The 23,813-nt window shown below is 39.2% G+C and overlaps 1 protein-coding gene across 3 annotated transcripts in view; it reads left to right on the top strand.

The window, feature by feature from the left end:
* Window positions 1-23,813, top strand: part of GPA33 (glycoprotein A33) — a 652,415-nt gene that overhangs the window by 568,191 nt on the left and 60,411 nt on the right. For all 3 annotated transcript variants that reach the window (XM_044073096.1, XM_044073097.1, XM_044073095.1), the window contains exon 6: window positions 13,460-13,586. In XM_044073096.1, the coding sequence (XP_043929031.1) occupies window positions 13,460-13,586 (127 nt within the window). The remainder of the gene's footprint in view (window positions 1-13,459; window positions 13,587-23,813) is intronic.

Here is a 23,813-nt window from a genome sequence, read left to right as displayed (position 1 = left end):
GCAGTAAATAAATTCAAACTTTCGTAAATAGCCTTGTACCTCCTAGAAAGAAGATAATAAAAACAAATAATGCAATTTGACTAATCAAAAAGTGTAGGTTGCTAATGCAGGATCGAAAATAAAAATGAATGGCAAAAATAAGCACCATAATATCTCAAAACTTCAGAATGCTGTGCAACCGCACTTGAAAGCAAACAAGTAAAGACAAAAACAGTACTATAACAACATTCTGAGTAATATTTAACACAATCCGAAACAAATTCTGGTCAGCCTTTAAAGAAATCTTATATCCTGTCAAAAATTCAACCCTAACCCCTCTTCCAATAATTCACCACTTGAAACTGCAATAGAATGTAACTCCTATTTCATCAGTAATGTAGTGTCCCTAACCAAGGATTCCCCATCATTTAATCCCAACCCTGCTCAATACCCACATTACCACATTTACTTTCTCCTTTAAATCTGTGTCCACATCCTATATAAAACTACTCAAACAAATTCAGATTATTCTCTACTTCTGCCAATGACCTTTTAGCTATGTACCTTTAAAATAGCAGCTCTCATTCCTTCCTAATAGGTCAATCTAGGAATCTCACATTCCCTCGCTTGTGGGAAAAAAATCACACAGTATCCCTCTACACAAAGGAGGAAATTCAGCAGCTGTCACTTATTTTAGACCTATAGCAAGCGTACACCCCTGCAAAATAGTTGAAAAAATGTGATCAAGCACAATTGTTAAACTGTCTCCTACAGGAAGAACTCCGGCCCCCCATACAACACAGCTTCCATCCCTCCATTAGTACTAAAACTGCACTTCTAACCTTTATAGATACCGTCAATAAAACATGAGATAATGGCAAACTAGTCTCCTTATTGCTATACTTGTCTAAAGCCTCACTTGGTCTATGTCAGACTACCCTTCTGTTGTTCAATGGTCACTTGTCCAGTAGGTATCAGTCAATAAAATGTCACTCGACCCTCTCTCCATAACCCCCAATCACCGGCGGTGTACAACAAGGCTGTTTCCTTGGTCCCCCGCCAGTGACTACGCTCACATTGAATAGCAGTAGGAGTGGTCCACCAGTGAATGCTTAGTGTTGATCAGCAGGCAGCTGGGTATGTTATCAGGTCACAGAGGATTCATTTTTTTTTGTTTTTGTTGTTGTTGTTTTGGAAAATACATTTAGCAAGTGTTCTTTTGTGTTGTTAGGAGGTTTGAGATCCTTTGAAATATGTGGGTTTTGTATAGATGTCCTGCCTAAAATCACTGTTGCAGTATTCCTGACATATGGATTGCCACTGCTGACATCCGGTTGGGGTACAAAAATTTTACCATCCCCAGGTTGTACATCAAATGCATGACTTCAGCTCATATGTGTTGAGGTACATAGATGGATGCAGAAGTGTGTATCCTCTAACTATCTCGCCACCCTCCCAAATGTAGATCATGCATCTGTCTGACTGTTTGCTGTGTGGTCATTGTTACCTTTCCTTCAGTTGTTTATCCAGATAAGTGCCCATTGGGAAGCCTTCCTTTTTATCTTATGATATTTTGTTGAAAGTAGTAGATATCTATGAGGGCTACGTGCAAGTGTGGTAGGCAGATTCCATACAAGGACTTGCATACCAAGTGACTTTTTTGCCTAGTCCTGGAACACGATCACAAATCTTGCTCAATCTGTCAAATGTTCATTTTAAAAACCCTTAGGTTGAAATTTTCTACTCTCAACACCTTTTTCCAACACCCAGCTTCTTATACACTTAGTCCAGTCCAAGATGGCTGATTCTTCATCCTCTGATATCCCTCTGCCACCAAAGAAAAAAAAAATAGAAGTCTGAAATGGATCCATAGTGCAAGTTTCTGACTCCAGTGTACCTGCTGAGGTTGCAGAAACCTAAAGTATGGTAAGTTACTTCTCAGTTGCCCATTAACGAGACCCTGTTGGAGCATGGTATGGCGTCTGAGGCCTTGCAGGTTGCTGATGCTTCCAAGGAACTCTCTCTCTCATCATTTCTGAAGGACTGCATGGCATCCCTTAAATCAGAGTTAGCGATGAGATCCCAGGCTGAATAACAAAAGTTAGACAGGGCTCCAAACCTCTGCATCTCATCCAGGTGGACATCACACCTGAAAAGGAAAAACAGAAGACCAGGTATGTGGCCCCTCGCTCAACAGCTAGGGAAAGCAGTGGACAGACTTCTCACAGGGGTTGTTCAAAGCTATTTTGTCTTTGAAACTTCCTTCTTTTGGGTCACTGTAATCACAGACAACTCAAAAACATACCCTGGTTTCCTCTTCTTCTGATGAGGAACAGGACTATGACTCTGACTATCCTCTGGATTACTCACCTCAGCTGCATTTTCCAGGGCAAATCTCATCCAACAAAGAGGATGCCCTTACATCGGATTCCCCTATTGTGGAAGCTTCCTTTGAAGAGACTATACAAAACATGATGAAACGCTTGGAATGGCAATCCATACAGCTCTCTGATGTTCAGGAGAGATATTACACCCTCATGGAGATGGGCATCCCTGCCCCTTCTCCAATCCCTCCTATCCTTGAGGCTTTCCAGGACACCTTTCAGTCTACCTCTTTTACACATGATTCTCAGCTGCCAGCTCCTAAGAGACCAGCCAGGTTTTACAAGGTGCCTGATGATCTAAAATATTTATACAAGAAAACAAACCAAAGAAGGACCAGGAGCAGACTGCAGATTCCACTTTTAAAATAGTTTATTCCAGAACAGACGACATCCAAACACGAAACAACACTAGCACTTTCATAGGTGTGTACCCCACCAATGACAGACCCTTCTATGGTATCTTTCGCTCTTAAGATAAGCCCTCAAAGCTTCTGCATGTAAAAATGCCCTACCCATTGACGAAGATTGGCAGGCTGTGGATAGATGAGAAAATAAGGTTTGCACCTCTATTAACCACGCCTTTAGACTGATTAATTACCAGACTCAGATGGCAAAGTATTTGATCTCTCTTTTGCATTCCTTAAATGACATTATACTGGTCCCTCCTACAGGATAGGCCAGGAAACGACTCAGCCAGTATATCCAAAGAATTTATTTTATAGTACCAACAATTAATGTTCTCCAGCACCTCCTACAGGATAGTCTAAGTATAAAATGCAGAGCTTATTTTCACAGGCCACTCAGACTGCCAGCCGGAGCATTAAGTGCAATTACGATGCTGTGGATGCTTCTTCTAGGGCATCTGCAACTGGATCGGTTATTCGCAGATATGCATGGCTTCACTGTCGGCCTATACTTGAGGATTTCAAATCCTAAAACTCTAGACTCACCCTTGGACAGAGACTTACTGCTTGGTCTTCAGGCAGCCGGCCTGTTGAAAACTCTCCAAGACCAAGATAAGACCATAAAAGACTGCAGATGGATTCTGCTCTTCTCATTTCCAAGATGCCATAGAAAGTATCAATGTAAATGTCCTGCCTTCATTAGAAGGGATCCTAGGACAGTTCAGAAACAAAGGAAAATTCCTAGGAAAAGGTACCCAGAAAAAACCCATAGGGAACCTCCTGCATGGATGCCCTCCTTTGGAAGCAAAAACCTGTGACTACCTCTGAATCGCCCTCCTCCTGCCTTCAGTCCCATTACCACTTTTTTCCCCAAACACTGTCACTCTCCCTGGCCAGGTGGGAAGCTATTACCACAGACAAGTGAGTCCTCTCCATCATCAGGGACAGTTATGCCCTGTCTTGGGAAAGCATTCATCCTATGAAAAGCATGCCACAACCTCCTCAAAACCAAATATCCCTTCTGGCCCCCCATTATTCAAGACCTTTTGAATAAGGGCAGTGTTGAGCAAGTCCAAAGGAGTTCATGGAAAAAGGGTTTTACTCCATGATTTCTCTAGTCCCAAGAAAAAAAGGGCAGTAGCAAACCACCCTAGACCTGTCTCTTCTAAACACTTGCTTGAATGTGCCATCTTTCAAAATGTTCTTTTTCCACACTCTTCTACAGTTCATCCTCCCCAGGCTTTCTTAGTAGCATTAGATCTGAAGGATATCTACTTAATTTCTAGCTTACTGTTCTGCCTTTTGGTCTTTCCACAGCTCCAAGAATGTTCACAAAGTGCCTAGCACCTTCAGTAGCTTTCTGTTGCACTCAGGGAATTCAGATTTTCCCCTACCTGGATGACTTACTGATCCAGGCTGTCTCTCCAGAAATTCTTCTTCAGCATCTGCACTTCACCCTCTATCTTCAGCTAGGTCTAGGTTTTATAACTACAAAAAAATCACACATGGTCTCTACATAGGACCTGGTGTTTCTGAGCTGCAAACTGGACAGAGAGAATATGCATGTCTTCCTTCCCCAAGAGAAAGTTCAAAGTCTGCCTATTTATTTCAAAGCCTCTCCTATACAATCCATTACTCAGCATGGGAGATGCTAAGAACTTTGGAATTCATGGCAGCCACCATCCCTGTGCTCCCACTATCCAGACTTTACATGAAGAAAATCCACTGGTACTTGAAATCTGTGTGGTCCCACTGCCAACCCTTGGACACCCTGATTCCCCTCCTGACTGGTCTCAGAAAGGAGCTTCTTTGGTGGAAGGGGCAAGTCATCCTCAACTCAGGGCTGCCATTCACACCACCCCATCCTCTTTAACAGGTTCACACAGATGCCTCAGATGAGGCATAGGGGAGACATGAACAGCATCATACAGAGTTCAGGGAAAATAGTAACCTCAGTTCCTGAAGGAACATATCAATTTGAAGAAAATGAGGGCTCTTTTGCAAGCTCTTCAGATTTTTGCCCACCTTTGCAAACCCAGGTCACTCCTAGTGCACACAGACAACACCATAGTCATGTGGTACATAAATAGGGAGGCACCACATCTTACCTATTGTGCAAATTAGCACAGGAGTAATGGAAATTGGCAATTCAAATAAATATCATGCCCACAGCCACATATATCCCTTCTCAGGGCAATGTACTAGCAGGCTCCCTAAGCTACTCTCTGGCAGACCCCACCAATGGACTTAGAACAGAGAGGTTTTTCACACCTTTACTCTTCAGATAGACCTCTTTGTGCCACCAACCAACCATCAGTTTCCTCAGTTCTCACTAGGGATCCATGTCCCACAGCATAGAGGACAGATGCCTTTTTCCAGTGCACAGGGAAGTTCATCTATGCTTTTCCACCTTTGCCGTCTCTTACAAAAATTCTTCTCGAGGCACAAAAGGATGCACCCATACTCCTTTTACTGGCACCATTTTGTCTGAAGCAGCATTGTTTTCCCCTGCTATTTCATCTGACAGAGGTAAATTACAGGAGAATTCCTCTTCAACTGGACCTGATGACAGCAGATAGGATAGCTGCTCCACCCAAATCTTCCCCTTCTCAACCTGACCCTATGGATGATAGGATTTTAATTATTCAAAGACACCTCTTTTCAGAAGAAGTTGTTCAAGTCCAAGTCCTACAAGAAGCCAGGAGACCCACTACTAAAAAATCTTACACTGCTAAGTGGAAAAGGTTTTCCTCTTGGTAGTGCAAGCATAGTCAGGACCTACTCCTGTCACAAGTTCCTGCTGTACTGTAATATTTCTGTGAATGTTTTAGATCAGGCTTGGTCTACTCTTCTATTAAAAGTTCACCTGTCCGCTATCAATGCCTGCCTCCCTCTTAGGCCTCCACTTATTGCCAAGTTGGAGGGCATGCTTTTCCTTGGGGGGGGGGGGTCCTGCATCTAAACCCACCAAGGAAAACAATCTCTCCCCCTTGATATCTTAATTTTGTGTTAGAAAAGCTTACACTGCCTTCCTTTGAACCAGCATCTTCTCTCTCTCAAATTCTGTACGTGAAAAAACATCCTCCCCTTAGCTCTCACCTCTGATACCAGAGTTTAAGTTACAATCTCTCATGGCCATTCTCCCTTTTCTTATTTTTGGCAAGGACAGAGCGACTGTCGGGGCTTATCCATCTTTCATGCTGAAGGTAGTCACCAAGCTGTCCCTCAATCGTGTTATTCATTTTCTCATGCTGAAGGTAGTCACCAAGCTGTCCCTCAATCGTGTTATTCATTTTCTCACTTGCTTTCCCAATCCCCAAAACAGGAGTGAAAGCATCTTACATTCACTAGACATTCATAGGCAGAGATTTTATCTGGCCAAAACTAAATCCTTCAGAAATACTAACCAGCTGTTTGTATCATTTATGAGGCCTAAGAAAGGCCAGCCAGTCTCCAAACAAACTATTGTAGCTTGGATTTCTAAGGCTATTTCTTTATGCTACTGACACTATGTTAAGGCTTCAATTTCCTATCCTAAAGCACATTCCACTAGGGCAATGGCTTCCTCATAGACATTCCACAAAGGAATAGACTCCAGGTCTATTTGAGGTGGTCACTTGGTCCTCTGTACACCCCTTCACCAAACACTACAAAACTGATACTTTCTCTAGGTCTAAGGTAGCCTTCGCTTGGTCAGTTCTCCCTGGGCTGCTTGACAACTCTTCTGAATAGCCAGCCACCTTTTCATCCTCCTCCAGCTCTGGGAGTCACCCATATGTCAGGAATATTGCAGCAGTGTTTTCAGGCAACATAATACAGTTGTGTGAGAACTTTGCATAACAGTAGATGTGCTACTGATTACTGTTGCAATATTCCATCCCACCCTGCATCCCCACTTCTCTTTCTCACTTCAACCTTCATTTTCCTCTCTCCCTCTGCTTTAGCCTTTGCTTTGTTACATGAGAATTTTCTTACCTATTCAAGCTGCACTCCTCCTAGCTGTCCAGTTTCCTCTCTCAGCAGTCTTCAAGCCGTTGGCTTTGGAAATAGTGTGAGGATCCATGCTCGTATGTCTGTCTGGGTCTACTTTGTTTCATTGAAAGCTCATTTCACTGAATTTCAATTCACCCCGACCAAATCGCTGAAAGCTCAAATTACTGAAAACTCATTTCACCAAATCTCATTTCACTGAAGTGAAGTACTGGCACTGTGTAGAGTACTGTAAGGCAAGTAAAAGGTATATGCCCTTTTCCCCACTGTAGTGCGATCCTGGAGTTAGTATATATAGTTAGGGGGGGTGTAAGAGGCACAGTCGCCCTCATTGGGTGTTGTAGGGGGTGTAGCCCCCACTTAGTTTGGTTTTATATTCTATTTCACCAAAAGCTTCAAAACAATACATTTTAAACCATAGACATGGATATAACACCAATGACTAAGAAGATAATATAAACCCAAACTAAGTGGGTGGGGCTATGTACCCCCCCCCCCAAATGTGAGGGCTGTGCCCCCCACCTCACACACACACACACACACACACACACACACACACGCACACACACATACCTTTTACATGCCTTACAGTAACTCTACACAGTGCCACCCCTTCTCCCTCTAAGAGACCTAGGGCTGATTTTCATTCTAATTCTTCTGATCAGGATTCTGAAATTTCTGTTTTCTCTGATGACCAGGAGTTGCCCTTATCTACCTATGATGATTCTGTTGCAGAGGACTCCATTCCCTCTGCTTCCCCTCCAGAGAATTTCTCTTTGGGTGAAACCTTGCATACTCTTAGGGAGCATTTCCACTGGGAAAGCCAGGATTACTCTGACTCCAAAAAGAGGCTTAGGGAATTCTTACTCCTACCTCAACACAGGCCTTTAGCCATCCCTCCTGTACTGGACATTGTAGACGATGCCGTCTCGGAATCTAACCTGGCTCCTGTTTACCTCCTGCTCCTAGAAAACCTAACGGGTACTACAGGGTACCTGACTCTCACAAGTTCCTTTTTAAAAATCCTACTGCAGATCCTGAGACCATTTCATAGGGACCCAATGGCATTAAGGCTACTACTGCCAAAAACTCTACCCCCTCCGATAGAGATTCCAGGGCCCTGGATAGATGGGGTAAGAAGGTATACACTTCTGCAACTTTGGCCATTAGGGCCATAAGCTGCCAATTTCATATGTTAAAGTATCAGCAACATATTATTGGATTGCTTAAACAGAAAATGATGTTGATTCCTGACTGTGCTGAAAATAAAGAAATACAGGATTTAATGCATTCTGCTCAACAAGTTGGAAAACATACTTTGCAATGTGGTTTTGATTCATTAGAGGCATCTTCCAGGGCTTCTGTCACTGGGTCTGTACTTAGAAGGCATGCCTGGCTTAAGGAGCAATTTTTTCCAGATCATGTTAAAGCTAAATTACTGGATGCTCCCTTAAACCAAGACTGTCTGTTTGGCAACAAAGCAGAAGTAGTAGTTAAAAAGATGGAGGAAAAAGCTAAATCTATGCAAACTGTTAAAGATTTCCTGTAAGTACAGCCTCCCAGATTTAGTAGGCATTGGCTTTCTAAGAATTGCTCTTTTTCTGCATCTTCCAGGCCTTCTCAGTTCAAATAAACAGAAAAAAACCAACAGGTAGACCACGGCTGAAAAATCCAGGTTATAAATCCAAATATCCAAGTATCCAGATATAAATCCACTTCCACTTCCAACAGATTCTCTTTATTAAAACAAGAGTAAGCGCTTTCACGATCTAAAACAACTGATCGCTTCTTCAGACTCTTCAAAACAGTTAAAGCATTATTATTTAAAATCTAGCTCATCCAATAGAGTCACATTCTACTATGATATCATCTAATTAATATTTTATGGTACAATTACATAGTGTAACCATCTACTTTAAACTTAGTAACAATTAAAAATACATGATATACATCACAATTCATGCACAAATTATACAAATTACAAATTAAAAAGACAATAACAACATTAGAAAAGGACTTTATAGCCAGAGGTTATAGTAAGAAAGATCTAGATGAAAGTATTAAATTATACTTTTGTTACTAGAGATGGAAAGTGTAAACCCGTCTTCACAGATATTATAGAAGATAGGAACAGAGAAGATACCAACAGTATGAAAATAAGATTTACGATAACTGACTGACTGTTCCTTTAGGGGGCAAGATCGCCCTGCATGCAAAAAAACTGGGAACTCATTAACCAAGACAAATGGGTTTTAAATAGTGTCCTAAGGATAAAGATTCCACTTCCACTCCTTACCAACCCCAAATGGTTGGCCAGACCTACCCCCAAATCAGTGGGTAGAGGCTCAAAGGCTATTTCTCTCTCTTCTAAGCATCAGGGCTATTTAACCATGTTCATGCAGATAGGGTGTCCCTCAGGACCAATCCTTCCTTTATGCCCAAGGTGGTATCCAGTGTAGCCCTTAATCAGTCCATTCATTTGCCAACCTTCTTTTCTAATCCACATAACAAAGGGGAGCAAATACTGCTCTCCTTGGATGTGCACAGACAACTTAGATTTTACCTGGACAGGACTAAGCCTCTCAGGAATCCTGAACAGCTGCTGGTTGCATTTGCTGCAGGGGTAGAGGGGACGGCCATTTCAAAGCAAAGCATTTCTAAATGGATAGGTCATTGCATTCATTTCTGCTATAAGCACCATGGAAAACCTACCCCACAGGGGATAAGACCTCATTCCACTAGGGCTGCATCTATCTCTACAGCCTTTCTCAGTGGTGTCCCTATCAGGGACATCCTGGAAGCTGCTACCTGGAGCTCTGTATTCACCAAGCATTACCATTTGCCTATTTTTTCTAAATCCAGGGCTGGCTTTGACACTGCAGTCTTGCAGGGCCTTATAGCTGGTCCTAATGCTATCTAATTGCCTCCTCCCATCCGTAGCTTTAGGAATCTACCCAAATGTGATGATTGCAACAGTGAAACATGAAGAACATAGTACAGTTGTGTACACTTACCATAAATGTAGATGTTCGAGTGTATTCACTGTTGCAGTCCTGGTTACCCTCCCTCCAGCCCCCTGACTTCTATGGACTATACCTCTATTCTTGTTTACTATACCTAAAGCTTTCTGGTGTATTTGCTTTTTGTTGGAGGTGTAACCTTGTATATAATTGCTTCCCATTTTGGGGGCACCTGACATCTGGGGCAAGAAAAACTGATGTAATGGCATCGGCTGCATGCTTTATACCCCTGACTACCTGATGTCATGGAAGATGAGACAGCAACCGACGCAGGACCCAAGACTTTGATAATCAGGCCAACTGAGGGCTACCTGCAAGCATATAACCCAAATGTGATGACTGCAACAGTGAATACACTCTAACATCTACATTTATGGTAAGTGTAGGCAACTGTACTTTTCTGGTATTTGTGAAGATGCTAGAAATCCAGGACCACTGTGTATTGAAAAGCAGGGAAGGCAAGACCTAGCTTTCCTCTCAGGAGTCTATAAGATACCATATAAAGGGGAGCGCTTACAGTCTTCTGGTAGCTTTAGCTTATTTTAAGTTAGTTATCTTCTTAGTTAGGAACTTCTGGGCACTTTCTTGTTGTTTGACATGTTTAATGAGGCACATTATAAATGGGACACTGAATTCAATAACTGCCTTACTCAATGTCTGAATTATAAAGGGACAATAACTTCTATAGATCTTGATTTTCCTTTTGCAATTTTGTGTAGAAAGTAGGACTTTCTGATTACTGCCATTACATTATGATCAGAGGAGAGGGAATTATTAACCCAATCAGAGGAGAGGGAATTATTAACCCAATCAGAGGAGAGGGAATTATTAACCCAAGTTCCAATGTCTCTAACAACATTCTCATTTTAGAGTGGAGTATTGCATGTAGTAGAACTGCTATTAGAACTCATCTATGGCATAGTCAGGGCTTTATCTCACTACACTGTGGAGCTGGTAGCTGTGGCAGGTTTCCTGATCACATATGACTGTAATACACTGGAGACATGGATGTCCTGTGTTCACAGATTAACAAATTAATAACAAAGGAGGGATTCAGTCTTGATGTCTATTTTCACAATCATACCATACCTGTAAATCAAGAAAATTGCAAACTGTTTGCCAAATATGCATTTTAAAAATTTAGCATTCCATTAAGGTCTCCTTGCAACAATGGATATATTAAAGTCTTTTTACTCTAATCTTAGGTTTAAAAAGCCCTCTTCTATTCTCACTTTTCCTAAACAACCTGATAACCTGTAGGTCAACCCTGTTAAAACCAGCAGTATGCACTTTCCAGCACTGTACAAATTACCATTGCTAAATCTAATTTTTGTGAAAGTCAATAACAGTAATCCCATCCCCAATGTTACCAAACAGAAAAATACCTAGGCCTAACTCTTGATCCCTGCTTTAATTTTAACACACACAGACCTACCACTAATAAAGTGTTAATTCATTTTAAACTTTAAAAACAAGAACACTGCACGAACTAAGAAAAAACAAAAATGAGCTTGGAAGCGCAATCCCAAAAACTAATTTTATTAGCACAAGCTTTCGGAGGGCACAGTGTCTCTCCTTCTTCAGACAAGGAAAAAATGATGTGTGCTTTTTTTCCTTGTCTGAAGAAGGAGAGACACTGTGCCCTCCGAAAGCTTGTGCTAATAAAATTAGTTTTTGGGATTGCGCTTCCAAGCTCGCTTTTGTTTTTTCTTCATTTTAAACTTTGCTACAGGGTCTCGTACCTTCTAAGCTTCTCTACAAGAACTTCCATTGCTAGGAATATCATTATTTCCAAATTTGAATATAGCCTTCCAATCCTTTGTCTTCATTCCACATGCAACACACACAAACTTCATACTCTTGAAAACAAAATCATTTGCACTCCTAGCCAAGAAACAATCACATCATTACAATGTCTTACAAAAATGCAAATGGCTCCCTATCCCCATTCTCCTTCTCAGCTCCCTAAAGCACAAAATCATAAACTTGGGCTACTGATCACCATTGAGGTGCAATCTCCCTATTAAAGAACCAAGCTACTCCCTCAGACATACCCAAAAGGACAGTATCACAGTAATCGGACCTCCCTTCAAAACTGTAACAGAAGGAAGAGTTTTCTCAAGGATAGGTCCTGATATCTGGAACCACCAGCCTGGCGAAGTAAAAAAAAAAAAATCTTAAAACATTATTGGAATTCAGAAAGGCCCTTAAGAAGTATAACTGCACAAGGAAGATGACTACAATAGCTTTAAGGACACTGGATAAACAAGCTGCCTTGAAATGGTGACTCGTTCTATGACTGTACAGCTATACAAAAACAAATTTTGAGTCTTCCTGTCATATTCAATGTAATCTGCAATGTATGTACTATGTATGTATTCTACCTACCTTCCAAAGTTCAGCCGTACACCACAAATCTATTACTTACCTTTATTTTTAAAATTAATATTTTTTTGATTGTTCTCTCCACTGTAACTGTTTGTGCCGCATACCACTGTAAAAACATGTCTCTTGTAATTTGTGTGTATACTGATAATGTCTAAATAACTAAATGTGTCTGTAATTTTTCTTTGTGGAGCTTTTCTCCCCGGGCCTCTGCTGAAAAAGGGCCTTTTCGGCTCAGTCAGACACCCCCGGTTAACAAATGTAAAATAAATAAATAAAATATTTTTTTCTGTTACTGTCCTTCTCATCACCTGCATTTAATACTGCTTATACAGTAAATATTAACATTACTGTGCATATTTTGTGTGTGTGTGCATGTATGTATGTATGTGTATATATATATATATATATATATATATATATATATATATATATATATATATATATATATATATATATATATAGGTCTACTTTGAAATGTCGACTTACCAAAATGTCAATTTTCAAAGCAGTGAGACCACACCTTTGAAACTTCATATAACCGAACTCCCGGAACGTCGCAATTTAACTCCTGGAAAATTACCACTGGGCCACCAATAAGTCTAACATGAATGGAAGCAATCTAAACCCCTGCTAACTAAATATGCCAACTCTGAGATCACACTACAGTGGAGAACAGGGCAAAGGTTACCATGGTGGCCCAGTGGTGATTTTCCCAAAGTTATATTGTGACATTCCGGTAGTTTGGTTATGTGAAGTTTCAACGTTGTGGTCTCACTGCTTTGAACATTGACTTTTCAAAGGAAACACATATAGATATATATATATATATATATATATATATATATATATATATCTGACTTGTTTCATTGCTTATTGTCTTCTGTACTTTTGTCTACATGTGCCCAGGCCATGACAGAAAAAGGTCAGCAGATCAACTTACCCGGATGATTATTAAAATAATTAATTAGTTGAATTTTAAAAGCCATAAGGACTAGCATTTAACATTTATGGGTTCCTTGACTGTAGCTGAAGTAATTCCGGGTTCTTTACATTTCTAGTGCTTAACTCAATTTTAAACTGTGTGGGGCATGTTGTTATACTACCATGGGTTTAGACAAGTAAATAGTGCTGCTTAGTGCTTATGATGCTATAACTGAAGGCTTTTTATTGCAACACGTGAATGTTATAAAAATGTTAAAAAAAGAATACTTTTTCATACCTGCTAATTGTAAAAAGAAAAAAAGTAACACAGCTGGAAGAAAGTTACAAGATGCCTCTTTTCCTCAATTTTCAGCTTCTATGAACATTGCCTTATATGCTGGTGTAATTGGAGGCATTGTGGGTGCAATCATCATCCTTGGCATTATCATCTACTGCTGCTGCTGTCGAAAAGAGGACTATCCTGAAGATTATGAAATGGAGTGAGTATCACTTAATAATATTCTTTCTTACTGTAAAGAATTTGCCCTGCACATACTGCAGTTCAGATACCAGTCCCCCCATACACACACCTGCTTAACTATAAGGCAATTTGCTGGAGCTCTACACGTTCACTTCAGCCAGGCAAGAGCTTATCACAGCATGCCCATTGTACAAGCAGCCATCAGGAAATTTTTGTTGTGCACCTTAACATGACCCCTGTGTTCCACATAAGCAGCCCAGATGGGGGAGCAGTGGTGCTGGATGTGACCAGTATTCACTTCCACTAATGATGAAGCCCCTCTAGCAACCCTTCCCCTTTGAACAAAATATTAAGGTGCCTGGTCTAGACAAAAGATGCATTAGTAAAAGTCACATCCCTTCAATACACCTGTCAAGCTCCTCATTAGGAAAACAAACACACACAGCTCCTTTGTCTCTCTCCCTTCTGGCTTTCCATTACCTTGGGGAACTAATTAAACCAGGGTCATCGTTGAAGCCCCATCTCTCTACGACATACAGCCAGCATAATTTTCAGATTTAATTGGGAGTGAGGGCTTAAAATTGTGCAATTTTGATAATGTGTGCAAAATGTGTATTAGCTTTCTCATAGTCCTAAATGAACATGTTGAAATCCCATGCATATACAATAAATATCTTCAGAATATGCTTATTCCAGAAGATTTGATTGTGCATCATTTTTTATAAAAATTAAGTCAAATAGCAATACTGTTTAAATGTGAAAGGTAAGAAATGTAAATTAAACTTCAGACTAGAGTTATGCTCTGCCTCTGATCTGTACTAAAACATGTTCACTGAATGAGCTTCAGCATAGCAAAGGCTCAAAAAACTTGAATGTCAGTTTGTTTAGCCAAACAATACAGAGTAATGCAGTACTTTTTGTCACAGAGCTTTTGTTTTTGGTTCAAACTCCAATAAGCATGTACTTTTCTTATTCTGAGGTATTCTGTTTGAATTGGGGATGACTAAATGACTGCTGTTTGCCTTTGGCAAGAAATCCATTACAAACTTTGAAACCTGGTGGTAGAACAAGATCTCATAAAATAAATATTCACTCCCATTGCTAACCAGTACAGATATTTGAAGAAGGTGAAATGCTGAAGGGGATGGCACAGCACACAGAGATTAGCACACATTCTCAGCTGGGGAGGGGGGGGGGTTCTGTATGGAGGCTGCAGATCCTCACTGTATCCATGTGGATTTTTGCTATGTGGGATAGTTTCTTCCCATCTCTTTAAAGCATTGCATTGGTGAATTGGCATTCCTTTAAATTGGAAATGGATGTGCATTTTGTTTGACATCCCATTCAGGATTAGTTCCTCTCCCTTGCTGGGAAGAGTCTCCAGTTCCCTTACAACCCTAAACTGGAATAAGTGCAAAATCTGAGAATGAGTGATCCATTTTATCAGCTGGTCTGTGGAGAATCCCTTTTTGACTAGTAAAAGAGAGATCAATTATGAGGTTTCCCAAGAGCAGGCATGTTCCATGACTTTTGATAAGATGTTTTGAACTAAATAGTCATTGTCCAGATAAAAAGGCTTTTGTTACAAAAAGAAGTTGCTACAAAAAAATAAAGTAACAAGATATACAAGTCCTATCAGACAGAATTGGTTTATGCAATTAAGATAATGCAGATACTGTTAGTTTTTCTTTCTCTGCAACTACCAGGGGGGGAGAATTTTCCTCCTGAATGTTTACCTATTGGTAAAATAATTCAAGGTTACTAGACAAATATGACAATTATGTATACATTTCTAGTTCCTTAACTGTTACAACCTTAATTGTTTGGCTCACATGCTTTTTAATCCAAGTTCCATTCCACTGTGCTTTCAAGATAATGTAAAACCAAGTAAAAAGTCTGTAGAAAACTTTATCAAAATTAAAACCCAGAGCCTCAAGCTTACAGCTTTATATGGAGAATAAAAGAAATTGAGAGTTACATGCGTAAGCATGCTTATTTCCTATTGTTTGTAGCTGTATAAATTGAGAGTTACATGCGCAAGCATGATTATTTCCTATTGTTTCTAGCTGTATAAATTGAGAGTTACATGCATAAGCATGATTATTTCCTATTGTTTCTAGCTGTATAAATTGAGAGTTACATGCGTAAGCATGATTATTTCCTATTGTTTGTAGCTGTATAAATTGAGAGTTACATGCGTAAGCATGATTATTTTCTATTGTTTGTAGCTGTATAAATTGAGAGTTACATGCGTAAGCATGATTATTTCCCATTGTTTGTAGCTGTATAAATTGTGAGTTACATGCGTAAGCATGATTATTTCCTGTTGTTTGTAGCTGTATAAATTGAGAGTTACATGCGTAAGCATGATTATTTCCTATTGTTTCTAGCTGTATAAATTGAGAGTTACATGCGTAAGCATGATTATTTCCTATTGTTTGTAGCTGTATAAATTGAGAGTTACAAGCGTACGCGTGATTATTTCCTATTGTTTGTAGCTGTATAAATTGAGAGTTACATGCGTAAGCATGATTATTTCCCATTGTTTGTAGCTGTATAAATTGAGAGTTACATGCGTAAGCATGATTATTTCCTATTGTTTGTAGCTGTATAAATTGAGAGTTACATGCATAAGCATGATTTCCCATTGTTTGTAGCTGTATAAATTGAGAGTTACATGCGTAATCATGCTTATTTCCTATTGTTTGTAGCTGTATAAATTGAGAGTTACATGCGTAAGCATGATTATTTCCTATTCTTTGTAGCTGTATATATTAAGAGTTACATGCGTAAGCATGATTATTTCCTATTGTTTGTAGCTGTATAAATTGAGTTACATGCGTAAGCATGATTATTTCCTATTGTTTGTAGCTGTATATATTGAGAGTTACATGCGTAAGCATGATTATTTCCTATTGTTTGTAGCTGTATATATTGGCAATTTAAAAGAGGCACATAGAGATATATTGTATATATTATTTATTTCTCCTTGCCCTTCCTTATCCTTCCATTTTCTCTCTCTCTTCATCTTCATCGCCACCTCCTTTGTTATACTCCTTGGATAACTACTGTTATATTTGTTGTTATTCATATACTTGTTTACGTAATTGTTAGTCCAGTCCATTTGTTATTATATGAATTTTTACAAGTTTTTGTGCATTAATGTTTGTCACATTATTTATTAATGTATTTAAATGGCAACATCTTAATGTTTTATTACTTCAGAAGATGCCTGGTGTAATTTCAATGAAAGCATTAAACTCTGTGGGTACACCATGACTGTTACATTTTTTTATTTTTATTAGTTTGGTTTACAGCCTGTGCAGATTTTTTTTTTTTGGTTTTAGAATAACATCTATTTATCCATTGTGTCCATCTCTATAATGGCTAAAAGAATGGCAAAAGTAATGCCAAAATTGATAGATATGGATCAATGTGGTTTTGTGGAGGGGAGGCAAACATCTGACAACATTAACAGAACATTGATGATCCAGAAGGGAAAGAAGAATGTAAGAAGATACCACTGTTGTTGGTGGGTCTTGATGTAGAGAAAGCATTTGAGAGAGTAAGCTGGGACTTTATGAGCAGGGCAATATAAGCATTTGCATTTTCTGAAAAAATTATAAGGTTGATTGGAAAGATATATGAGGGATTGAAGACGAAAAGTAAAGCGGGTGGGGTCCTCTCTTGTAATTTCTGCTTAAGAAGAGGAACCAGGCAGGGATGTCCTTGTTCACCTTTGTTATTTGCACTATATTTAGAACCCCATTGGCAAAGAAAATAAGAGACTCAGAAATTCAAGGATATAATTGGTGTGGTAGTCAAGAAAAGCTGGCTCTATTTGCAGATTATATTATTTTATACTTTACAAAACCAGAAAGACTCATTACAGTGTTGTGGAACATTCTGAGACAGTTTCAAATCTTTTCAGAATACAAAATTAATGAAGCTAAAACGAAGGCAATAGCGGTAAATTATGTACCCACATATGAATTGGTTCAGTAATACCCATATTTATGGAGACAAGATAATATGAAGTATTTAGGAGTATGGATTAAAATGATTCTGGTGTGGCAGCTAAGGATATGTGGGAAGAGACAAACAAAAGATAATAAAACAATTTGAGAAAATGGAAGCTTTGTTTTATGGATATGGATAGTAAGACATAATCAGTTAAAATGTTTTTAGTCCCTTTAGTCTTATACACAGGTCATGCATATTTTTTATCAACCAAAGGAGAAGTTGTGGTTAGCAATTAATAAAGAGCTGAAGGACTTTATCTGGGAGGGGAAGACAGCAAAAGTCAAGTGGGATAAACTGATTCTTCCAATAGACAATAGGTAAGAGGGGGCTGGAATTTATTGGAGAAAACTGCAAAGGAACCAAGGTACTTGGGAGCAAATAACTAGAAAGGGAAAGAAGACAGTAGGGGAAGACACCAATAATTTATTTGGACTATAGGTTAGAGATTGCCTTCTCTATCGAGGATAGATATCAGAATATAATCAAAGAGAAAGAAATAGGAGGGTCCTAAATGAAAGACCATCAGGGGTACAGTTTTTAATAGATTCTAGAACAGAAGCTGCCATTAAAAAGGAATAATTAGAGCATAAAAAATATTGCCTGATAACTATAAGAATCAATCAAAGGAGGTTAGAAAGGACTGGGAAGAGAGACTGGATAAGCAATTCACAAAGAAACAATGGGAGGATATATGCATGTCTCCCAAAAATGCAACAAAGTCTAGAAGACTTAGGCTTTTTGCTTAGAAAGGTTTACATAGATATTTTTATACCCCAAGTAGACTACAAAAATATTTTCCTCTTGTAGACAGCAAATTTTGGAGCTGTGATGGATGGGGAAGAAAGAGGTAGTTGGTAACATATTTTCTGGGAGTGCAGAGAGTTGGGAGACTTTAAGGATTTCCTGCGGGATGCACTGTCAGAGATGCTGGATGGGCAGATTGGTGTGATGAGGGAGATGATTTTTCTGAACTATGATACAAAATCAGAATTGCTTAGACACGGTAAGACCTTGCTGTGTCTAATTATGGTGGCTGACAAAAAAAGCAATTACTAGAAAATGGAAATCAAATGCTAAACCAACTATACTAGAAGTAGTAACGGATAAAAATAACTGGAATTACAATCTTTAGAAAAGGTAGGAGCAAACTACATAGGAAAAAATGGGAATTGTGGGAACAATACATACAATACAGGGGAGCAATGAGGTTAAAAGAAGGCAGGGCATAAATGAGCTATTTAATGTTTGACTGGAAATGATTGGGTAGATTATAAGTGATGTATAATGTTTGCAGCTGGGAGTGTGTTAGTATGGTTTGTGATGTTAAATGCTTGCAACTAGAATTGTGTTGGTGTAGTTTGTTTTCATTTATATAAATGTATGATTGCCTATGTCATAAGTGATGCTTTAATAAAGATGTTTCTTGTTAAAAAGGAGGGGGCAGGAATTGAATAATGCATGTAATGTTGCTTAGGTTATATGATATATAGCAATATATGTGAAGTATAATGCTTGCAAACGTGAACTTGTTAATACAGTTTGATTACTTTTATATAAATGTGAATTTGTCTATGTCACAATTGATATAATTCACTAAAGGTGTTTAAAAATAAAAAAAAAACATTTACTTGTCCATTTTGCCTTCCCATCTTAACACCTATGTTTTAAACACCCTGTATTTTACTTGGTGCCTACTTGTTTAGTTAACAAACTATAGTACTACAACTAGTACAAAAATCAACTCGTACACCTCAAAAATGCCACATACTAATTACACTCCTTTAACTTCTGTCTGCAGATGTATAGGTTCATAAGTGTTTGCTAGGCTAATGGCCACAAGGGCCTTTTTAAGCTCAGCCATGCATCCCAAATCTCTGACAAGTTCTGATACCCTTGATAAGTGTAAGCATGGGCCTGGGAGATGAACCATTTGCAGGTTACCTGCTTGCATCAGAGACATGGGTGCCAAACCAGGGATGAATTTCTGGTTTCCCATCCAGTTGTCCAAGTTGGACATGAATTGGGTTAGGGAAGAACTCTGTTTCGCATGCATGGGGAGCCTGTTCCATGCACAGGGTAGTCTCTGCAATACATACCTATCTCTCCAGCAGGTCCTGTTTATATCACAGGCAAGGTTTAAGTCTTTAGAACAGGTAATTCTGATACTGTTTGTTTTGTGGATATGCAGGAGGTCCATCAGAGTGGGGTCTGATAATGCCCTGTATGCCAGACATAGATCTCCCCTCAAAAGCCTGTAAGAGACAGAATACAAGGACAGGCCCTTGAGGTTGTCTATATAGGACATATTACTTGCACACTGTATTCTTTTAAAGAGGAACCTCTGTGGACGTACATAGTAATCCAGAGCTACAAACCTCACTAAAACAAATGTATAGTAATTGAATCACCTTTCAACTAGAGCCTTCAGTCAGATTTTGTGCCCAAGGAATGGAAGATGGCTACAGTCATTCCCCTACACAAAGGAGATCCAACTACTGATCCAGGTAACTACAGGCCCATAAATCTTACTAGCCTCATATGTAATGCCATGGAAAGAATCATCATGGACATGATAGATGAGGACATACGTAACATGCAAACATTGGACCCATCACACTTCAGCTTTGTTAAAGGAAGGTCATGGCTATTAAATCCGGTGGACTTTTTTAAGAGGATTATCAAAACATTGGATGAAGGTAAGACTTGTATACACAGCTTACCTCGACTTGGCCAAGGCTTTTGATACAATACCCCACTGTAGACAAGCACACTAATTTGGTTATAAACCCTTTTATCACCCATTGGATAGCCAACTGGCTCACTGATAGAACCCAGGAGGTCAAAACAGTTGAGACCACCTCTACCAAGAAGCCAGTCACTAGCCAAGTCCCCCAGGGCTAAGTATGGGGCCTGCTCCCTTTTGGCATATATTTCTCTGAAATGGAAGCAAAGGCTGAAGGTTTATGGCTGACTAACTTTGCAGGTGAGTGCAAGCTGGGGGTTTTCATTGATTTCCCTGCAGACACTAGCATTCTTTAAGAAGGTCTACCTCTATAACAAATGTCAATCATCCCGGGTAATTGCCATGTTGGTAATACACCCCTAAGAGTCGACCCAGTAGTCAGGAATCTGGGTATGCACATAGAGACTAGCCTACCTTCAACCACCATGTTGCCATAGTGGTGAGGAAATCATTTAATGTTGTCCAAAAGTAAGGGCATGGCATCTAGATCCAAACAGATCATTATCCCACTGTGCTCTGCCCTTCTCAGACCAATCAGAGTACAATGCTTCCTTTGGTGTGTACCTGACCAGGCATTTACAGCAACCTCAAACATTCTTTACAAAAAGAATAGGAGGCATAACAAACCTGTCTTGTGCAGAGCCCTTTCCCTCTACTCAGTCTCCTAAAGATTGCTGATGGGTGATGTATGCCTGGCTTGCAAGGCATCTGCAAACCCCACACTTATGAATTTCCTACATATTTGTAAGTCAGAGTGCCAGAAATACAAAGTCTAGGGAGCTGAATTTTGTTTGTGATTTAAACAGAACATGCTGGAGAGACAGATGTGTGTCCCAGAGACTACCCCTCCTATGGAACAGGCTTCCCATCCATGTGAAGCTCAGTTTGTCTATTACGCAATTTAAGCACCACCTAGACAAGTGTATGGGGAACAGAAAATTTACAACAGGCCTGGCACCCATATTCCTTATGGACAGAGGTAGCTTATAAATGCCTGTCCGTCATTGTTATAGTTGGATAGAGGACATCATTATTTTTTCAGGAAACTTTGGCTAGGCTTAGAAAGCAATGTACCTTGCAAAGCACAAGGATACCCAGTTTTCATATCCCAGGAGCATATACTGTCACTGTGTTTAAACTTAACAGTTTTAAGAAAAGTTCAGAGACTGTGTGTTTGGTACTGTTGATTAGGCATGTGTTGTTGAGAACCATAAAGGGCTGCTATTTATTTATTTATTTATTGCTTGATTGATTGATTGATTGATTAGCATTTGATTACCCAGAAAGTCTAACTGGGTAGAAGCCAATTTTTAACAGAAGCCTGGAGAGAAAAGCTCCAAATTATTACAAAACCTTTTACTAACAACAATTTTACAAACTTCAGAAATAAAAGAAAAATGTCTGCAGTTTAAATATTTATAAAAAAAATGTTAGTTTTAGAGAGTGCAGTTAGGACGTGCTCCATAATAATCTTTGAGGGAGGAAGGGACTCAGGAATTTGTGAAACTTCTGTGACTGCTTGTGGTATGAAGTTGGTACTAAATATAATGGCAAGTGTATTTAATGTATCTTTAGGGTCAGCATGCATAATGCCATTATGTATGAACGTAGAGCATTCCTAGTTATTATTCCTTCAATAGATGGTTACATTCTGGAAGGTATGATTATCCTGGACATCGGATACTGATTTTTTGCTCCACTTTGATCTTTCTCATGGTAACTTTCATATTTTACTTATCTTTTTGGTAAGAGTTTTTAATGTGGGTAGACTTTGATTTATTATAGGCTTTGATTAGCTTATTTCTTTTATTATGGAGCTTAATGGTGGCATTTCACAAAGGTGGCTTATTTTTACATCCCCCCGGTATATTTGGCCCTGATTAAGACCCTTTTTAATATACCCAACCTTTATTGTCAAAATTTCAGGAACTCCATCTTAATGCAGACATCTTGAGTTGACATTTGTAAAAGCACCCTTGAATTTTCACCAATACCTAGTTGCACGCAGGGAAACTTGTTTGCAGTGACAAGCATTGCCCCCAGAGTTGCAAACCAGATACTCCTGGCATTACTGTATATTCTCAATACACCTGTCTAATCAATAAAAATGGGACTGTTGCCATGGCTATGAACTTTCCACTATCTCCGTTACCAGCTTGGTGGATATGGGCATCCTGAGGCAATATAGAAATTGCCTCATGTTTATTGACAGCCAGTTAATTCTGAAACAAATGGATATGCTATGTGAGAGATGTATTTACACAATGTCACTGGAGATGAAGCATTCACACAGAAGCACTCCTAATGTATCAGGTTGTCAGTAGTACACGCACTACACCCATCACACACAGTTCAAAGAGGACACAAAGACCTGCGTATGCTGAGGCACTTAAATGTAACCTTCCTAAACCCCAAAGACCTTCTAAGTGATGTACACATAACAAATGGCCTCAGCAGTCTGAATGCACTCTTTCAAAACAACACATACAGCCACATCTCATGGAACCTCTACTTCTAGGCTCATAAGGTAAGCCACTATACAATCCAACACTCTGGTCATTGAAGACTCCATTGTGAGAGGCACTCATGTCCCTCTCACCAGACTGAGTAAGGAGAAAGTCATGAGCTTGTCAGAGGCCAGCATCCACCACATTATGCATGCACTCGGGTCATTGGGACCACAAGTAAGTGTATGATTAATAGTTCATGTAGGTGTAAATGACCTGAGACATGCCTCAAAAGAGTATATGAAGAAAGACATCATGGAAGTCTCATAATATGTATTCCAGGCTGGTGTGAGCCTAGCACTGAGCATCATTTTACCTTCTCCGAGAATGATGCCACAATATGAGCAGAAGATGGCTGACTTTAATTGGCTTAGATTTTGGTGTCATTCTAAGGGGGTTAGTATTTGTCAGCATGGAATAGAGTGTCAACAGATCATGGTGCTTTGCCAGGGATGGTCTGTACCTTTCCCCTCTAGACTTTTGAATATTAGCTAAAACATTATGTAAAGACAGGTATAAAGCCCCTTAGAAACAAGAGGCTCAAAATCCAGGCTGAGAATGTCTTCAACCAAAAAGCAGTAGATAAAACAGCAAAATAATCCACAGATATGCGTTCCAGGTACCAATTTATTAACAGGAGACACAAGCGCTTTCACAATGCTTTATCAGGTGCAACTATTCCATGAAAAATGAACACCTTATATACTCATCATAGTTAATCACATGACTAGCAATGATCAATTAAATTAGTAAAAACAGTTTAAAAAGACAGTACATATAAATATAGACATATTAACAAATAAAAATGCATATGTATAGAATGCAAGTATAATAATGCATAAGAAATAAATATATAAAAAGATTCAAGCATATAAAACATATAAAACATGAATTTCATCTATTTAAAGGTCTATTACGAAGTACAGGCTTAATAGGAATACATTCATTGAGGCCATGCCCAGAGCTAGATCTC

Source organism: Protopterus annectens, chromosome 5.part1, assembly GCF_019279795.1.
Source record: "Protopterus annectens isolate FY-2018-M chromosome 5.part1, PAN1.0, whole genome shotgun sequence".
Classification (NCBI taxonomy): Eukaryota; Metazoa; Chordata; order Ceratodontiformes; family Protopteridae; genus Protopterus; species Protopterus annectens.
This window is presented reverse-complemented; position numbering and strand designations above follow the sequence as displayed.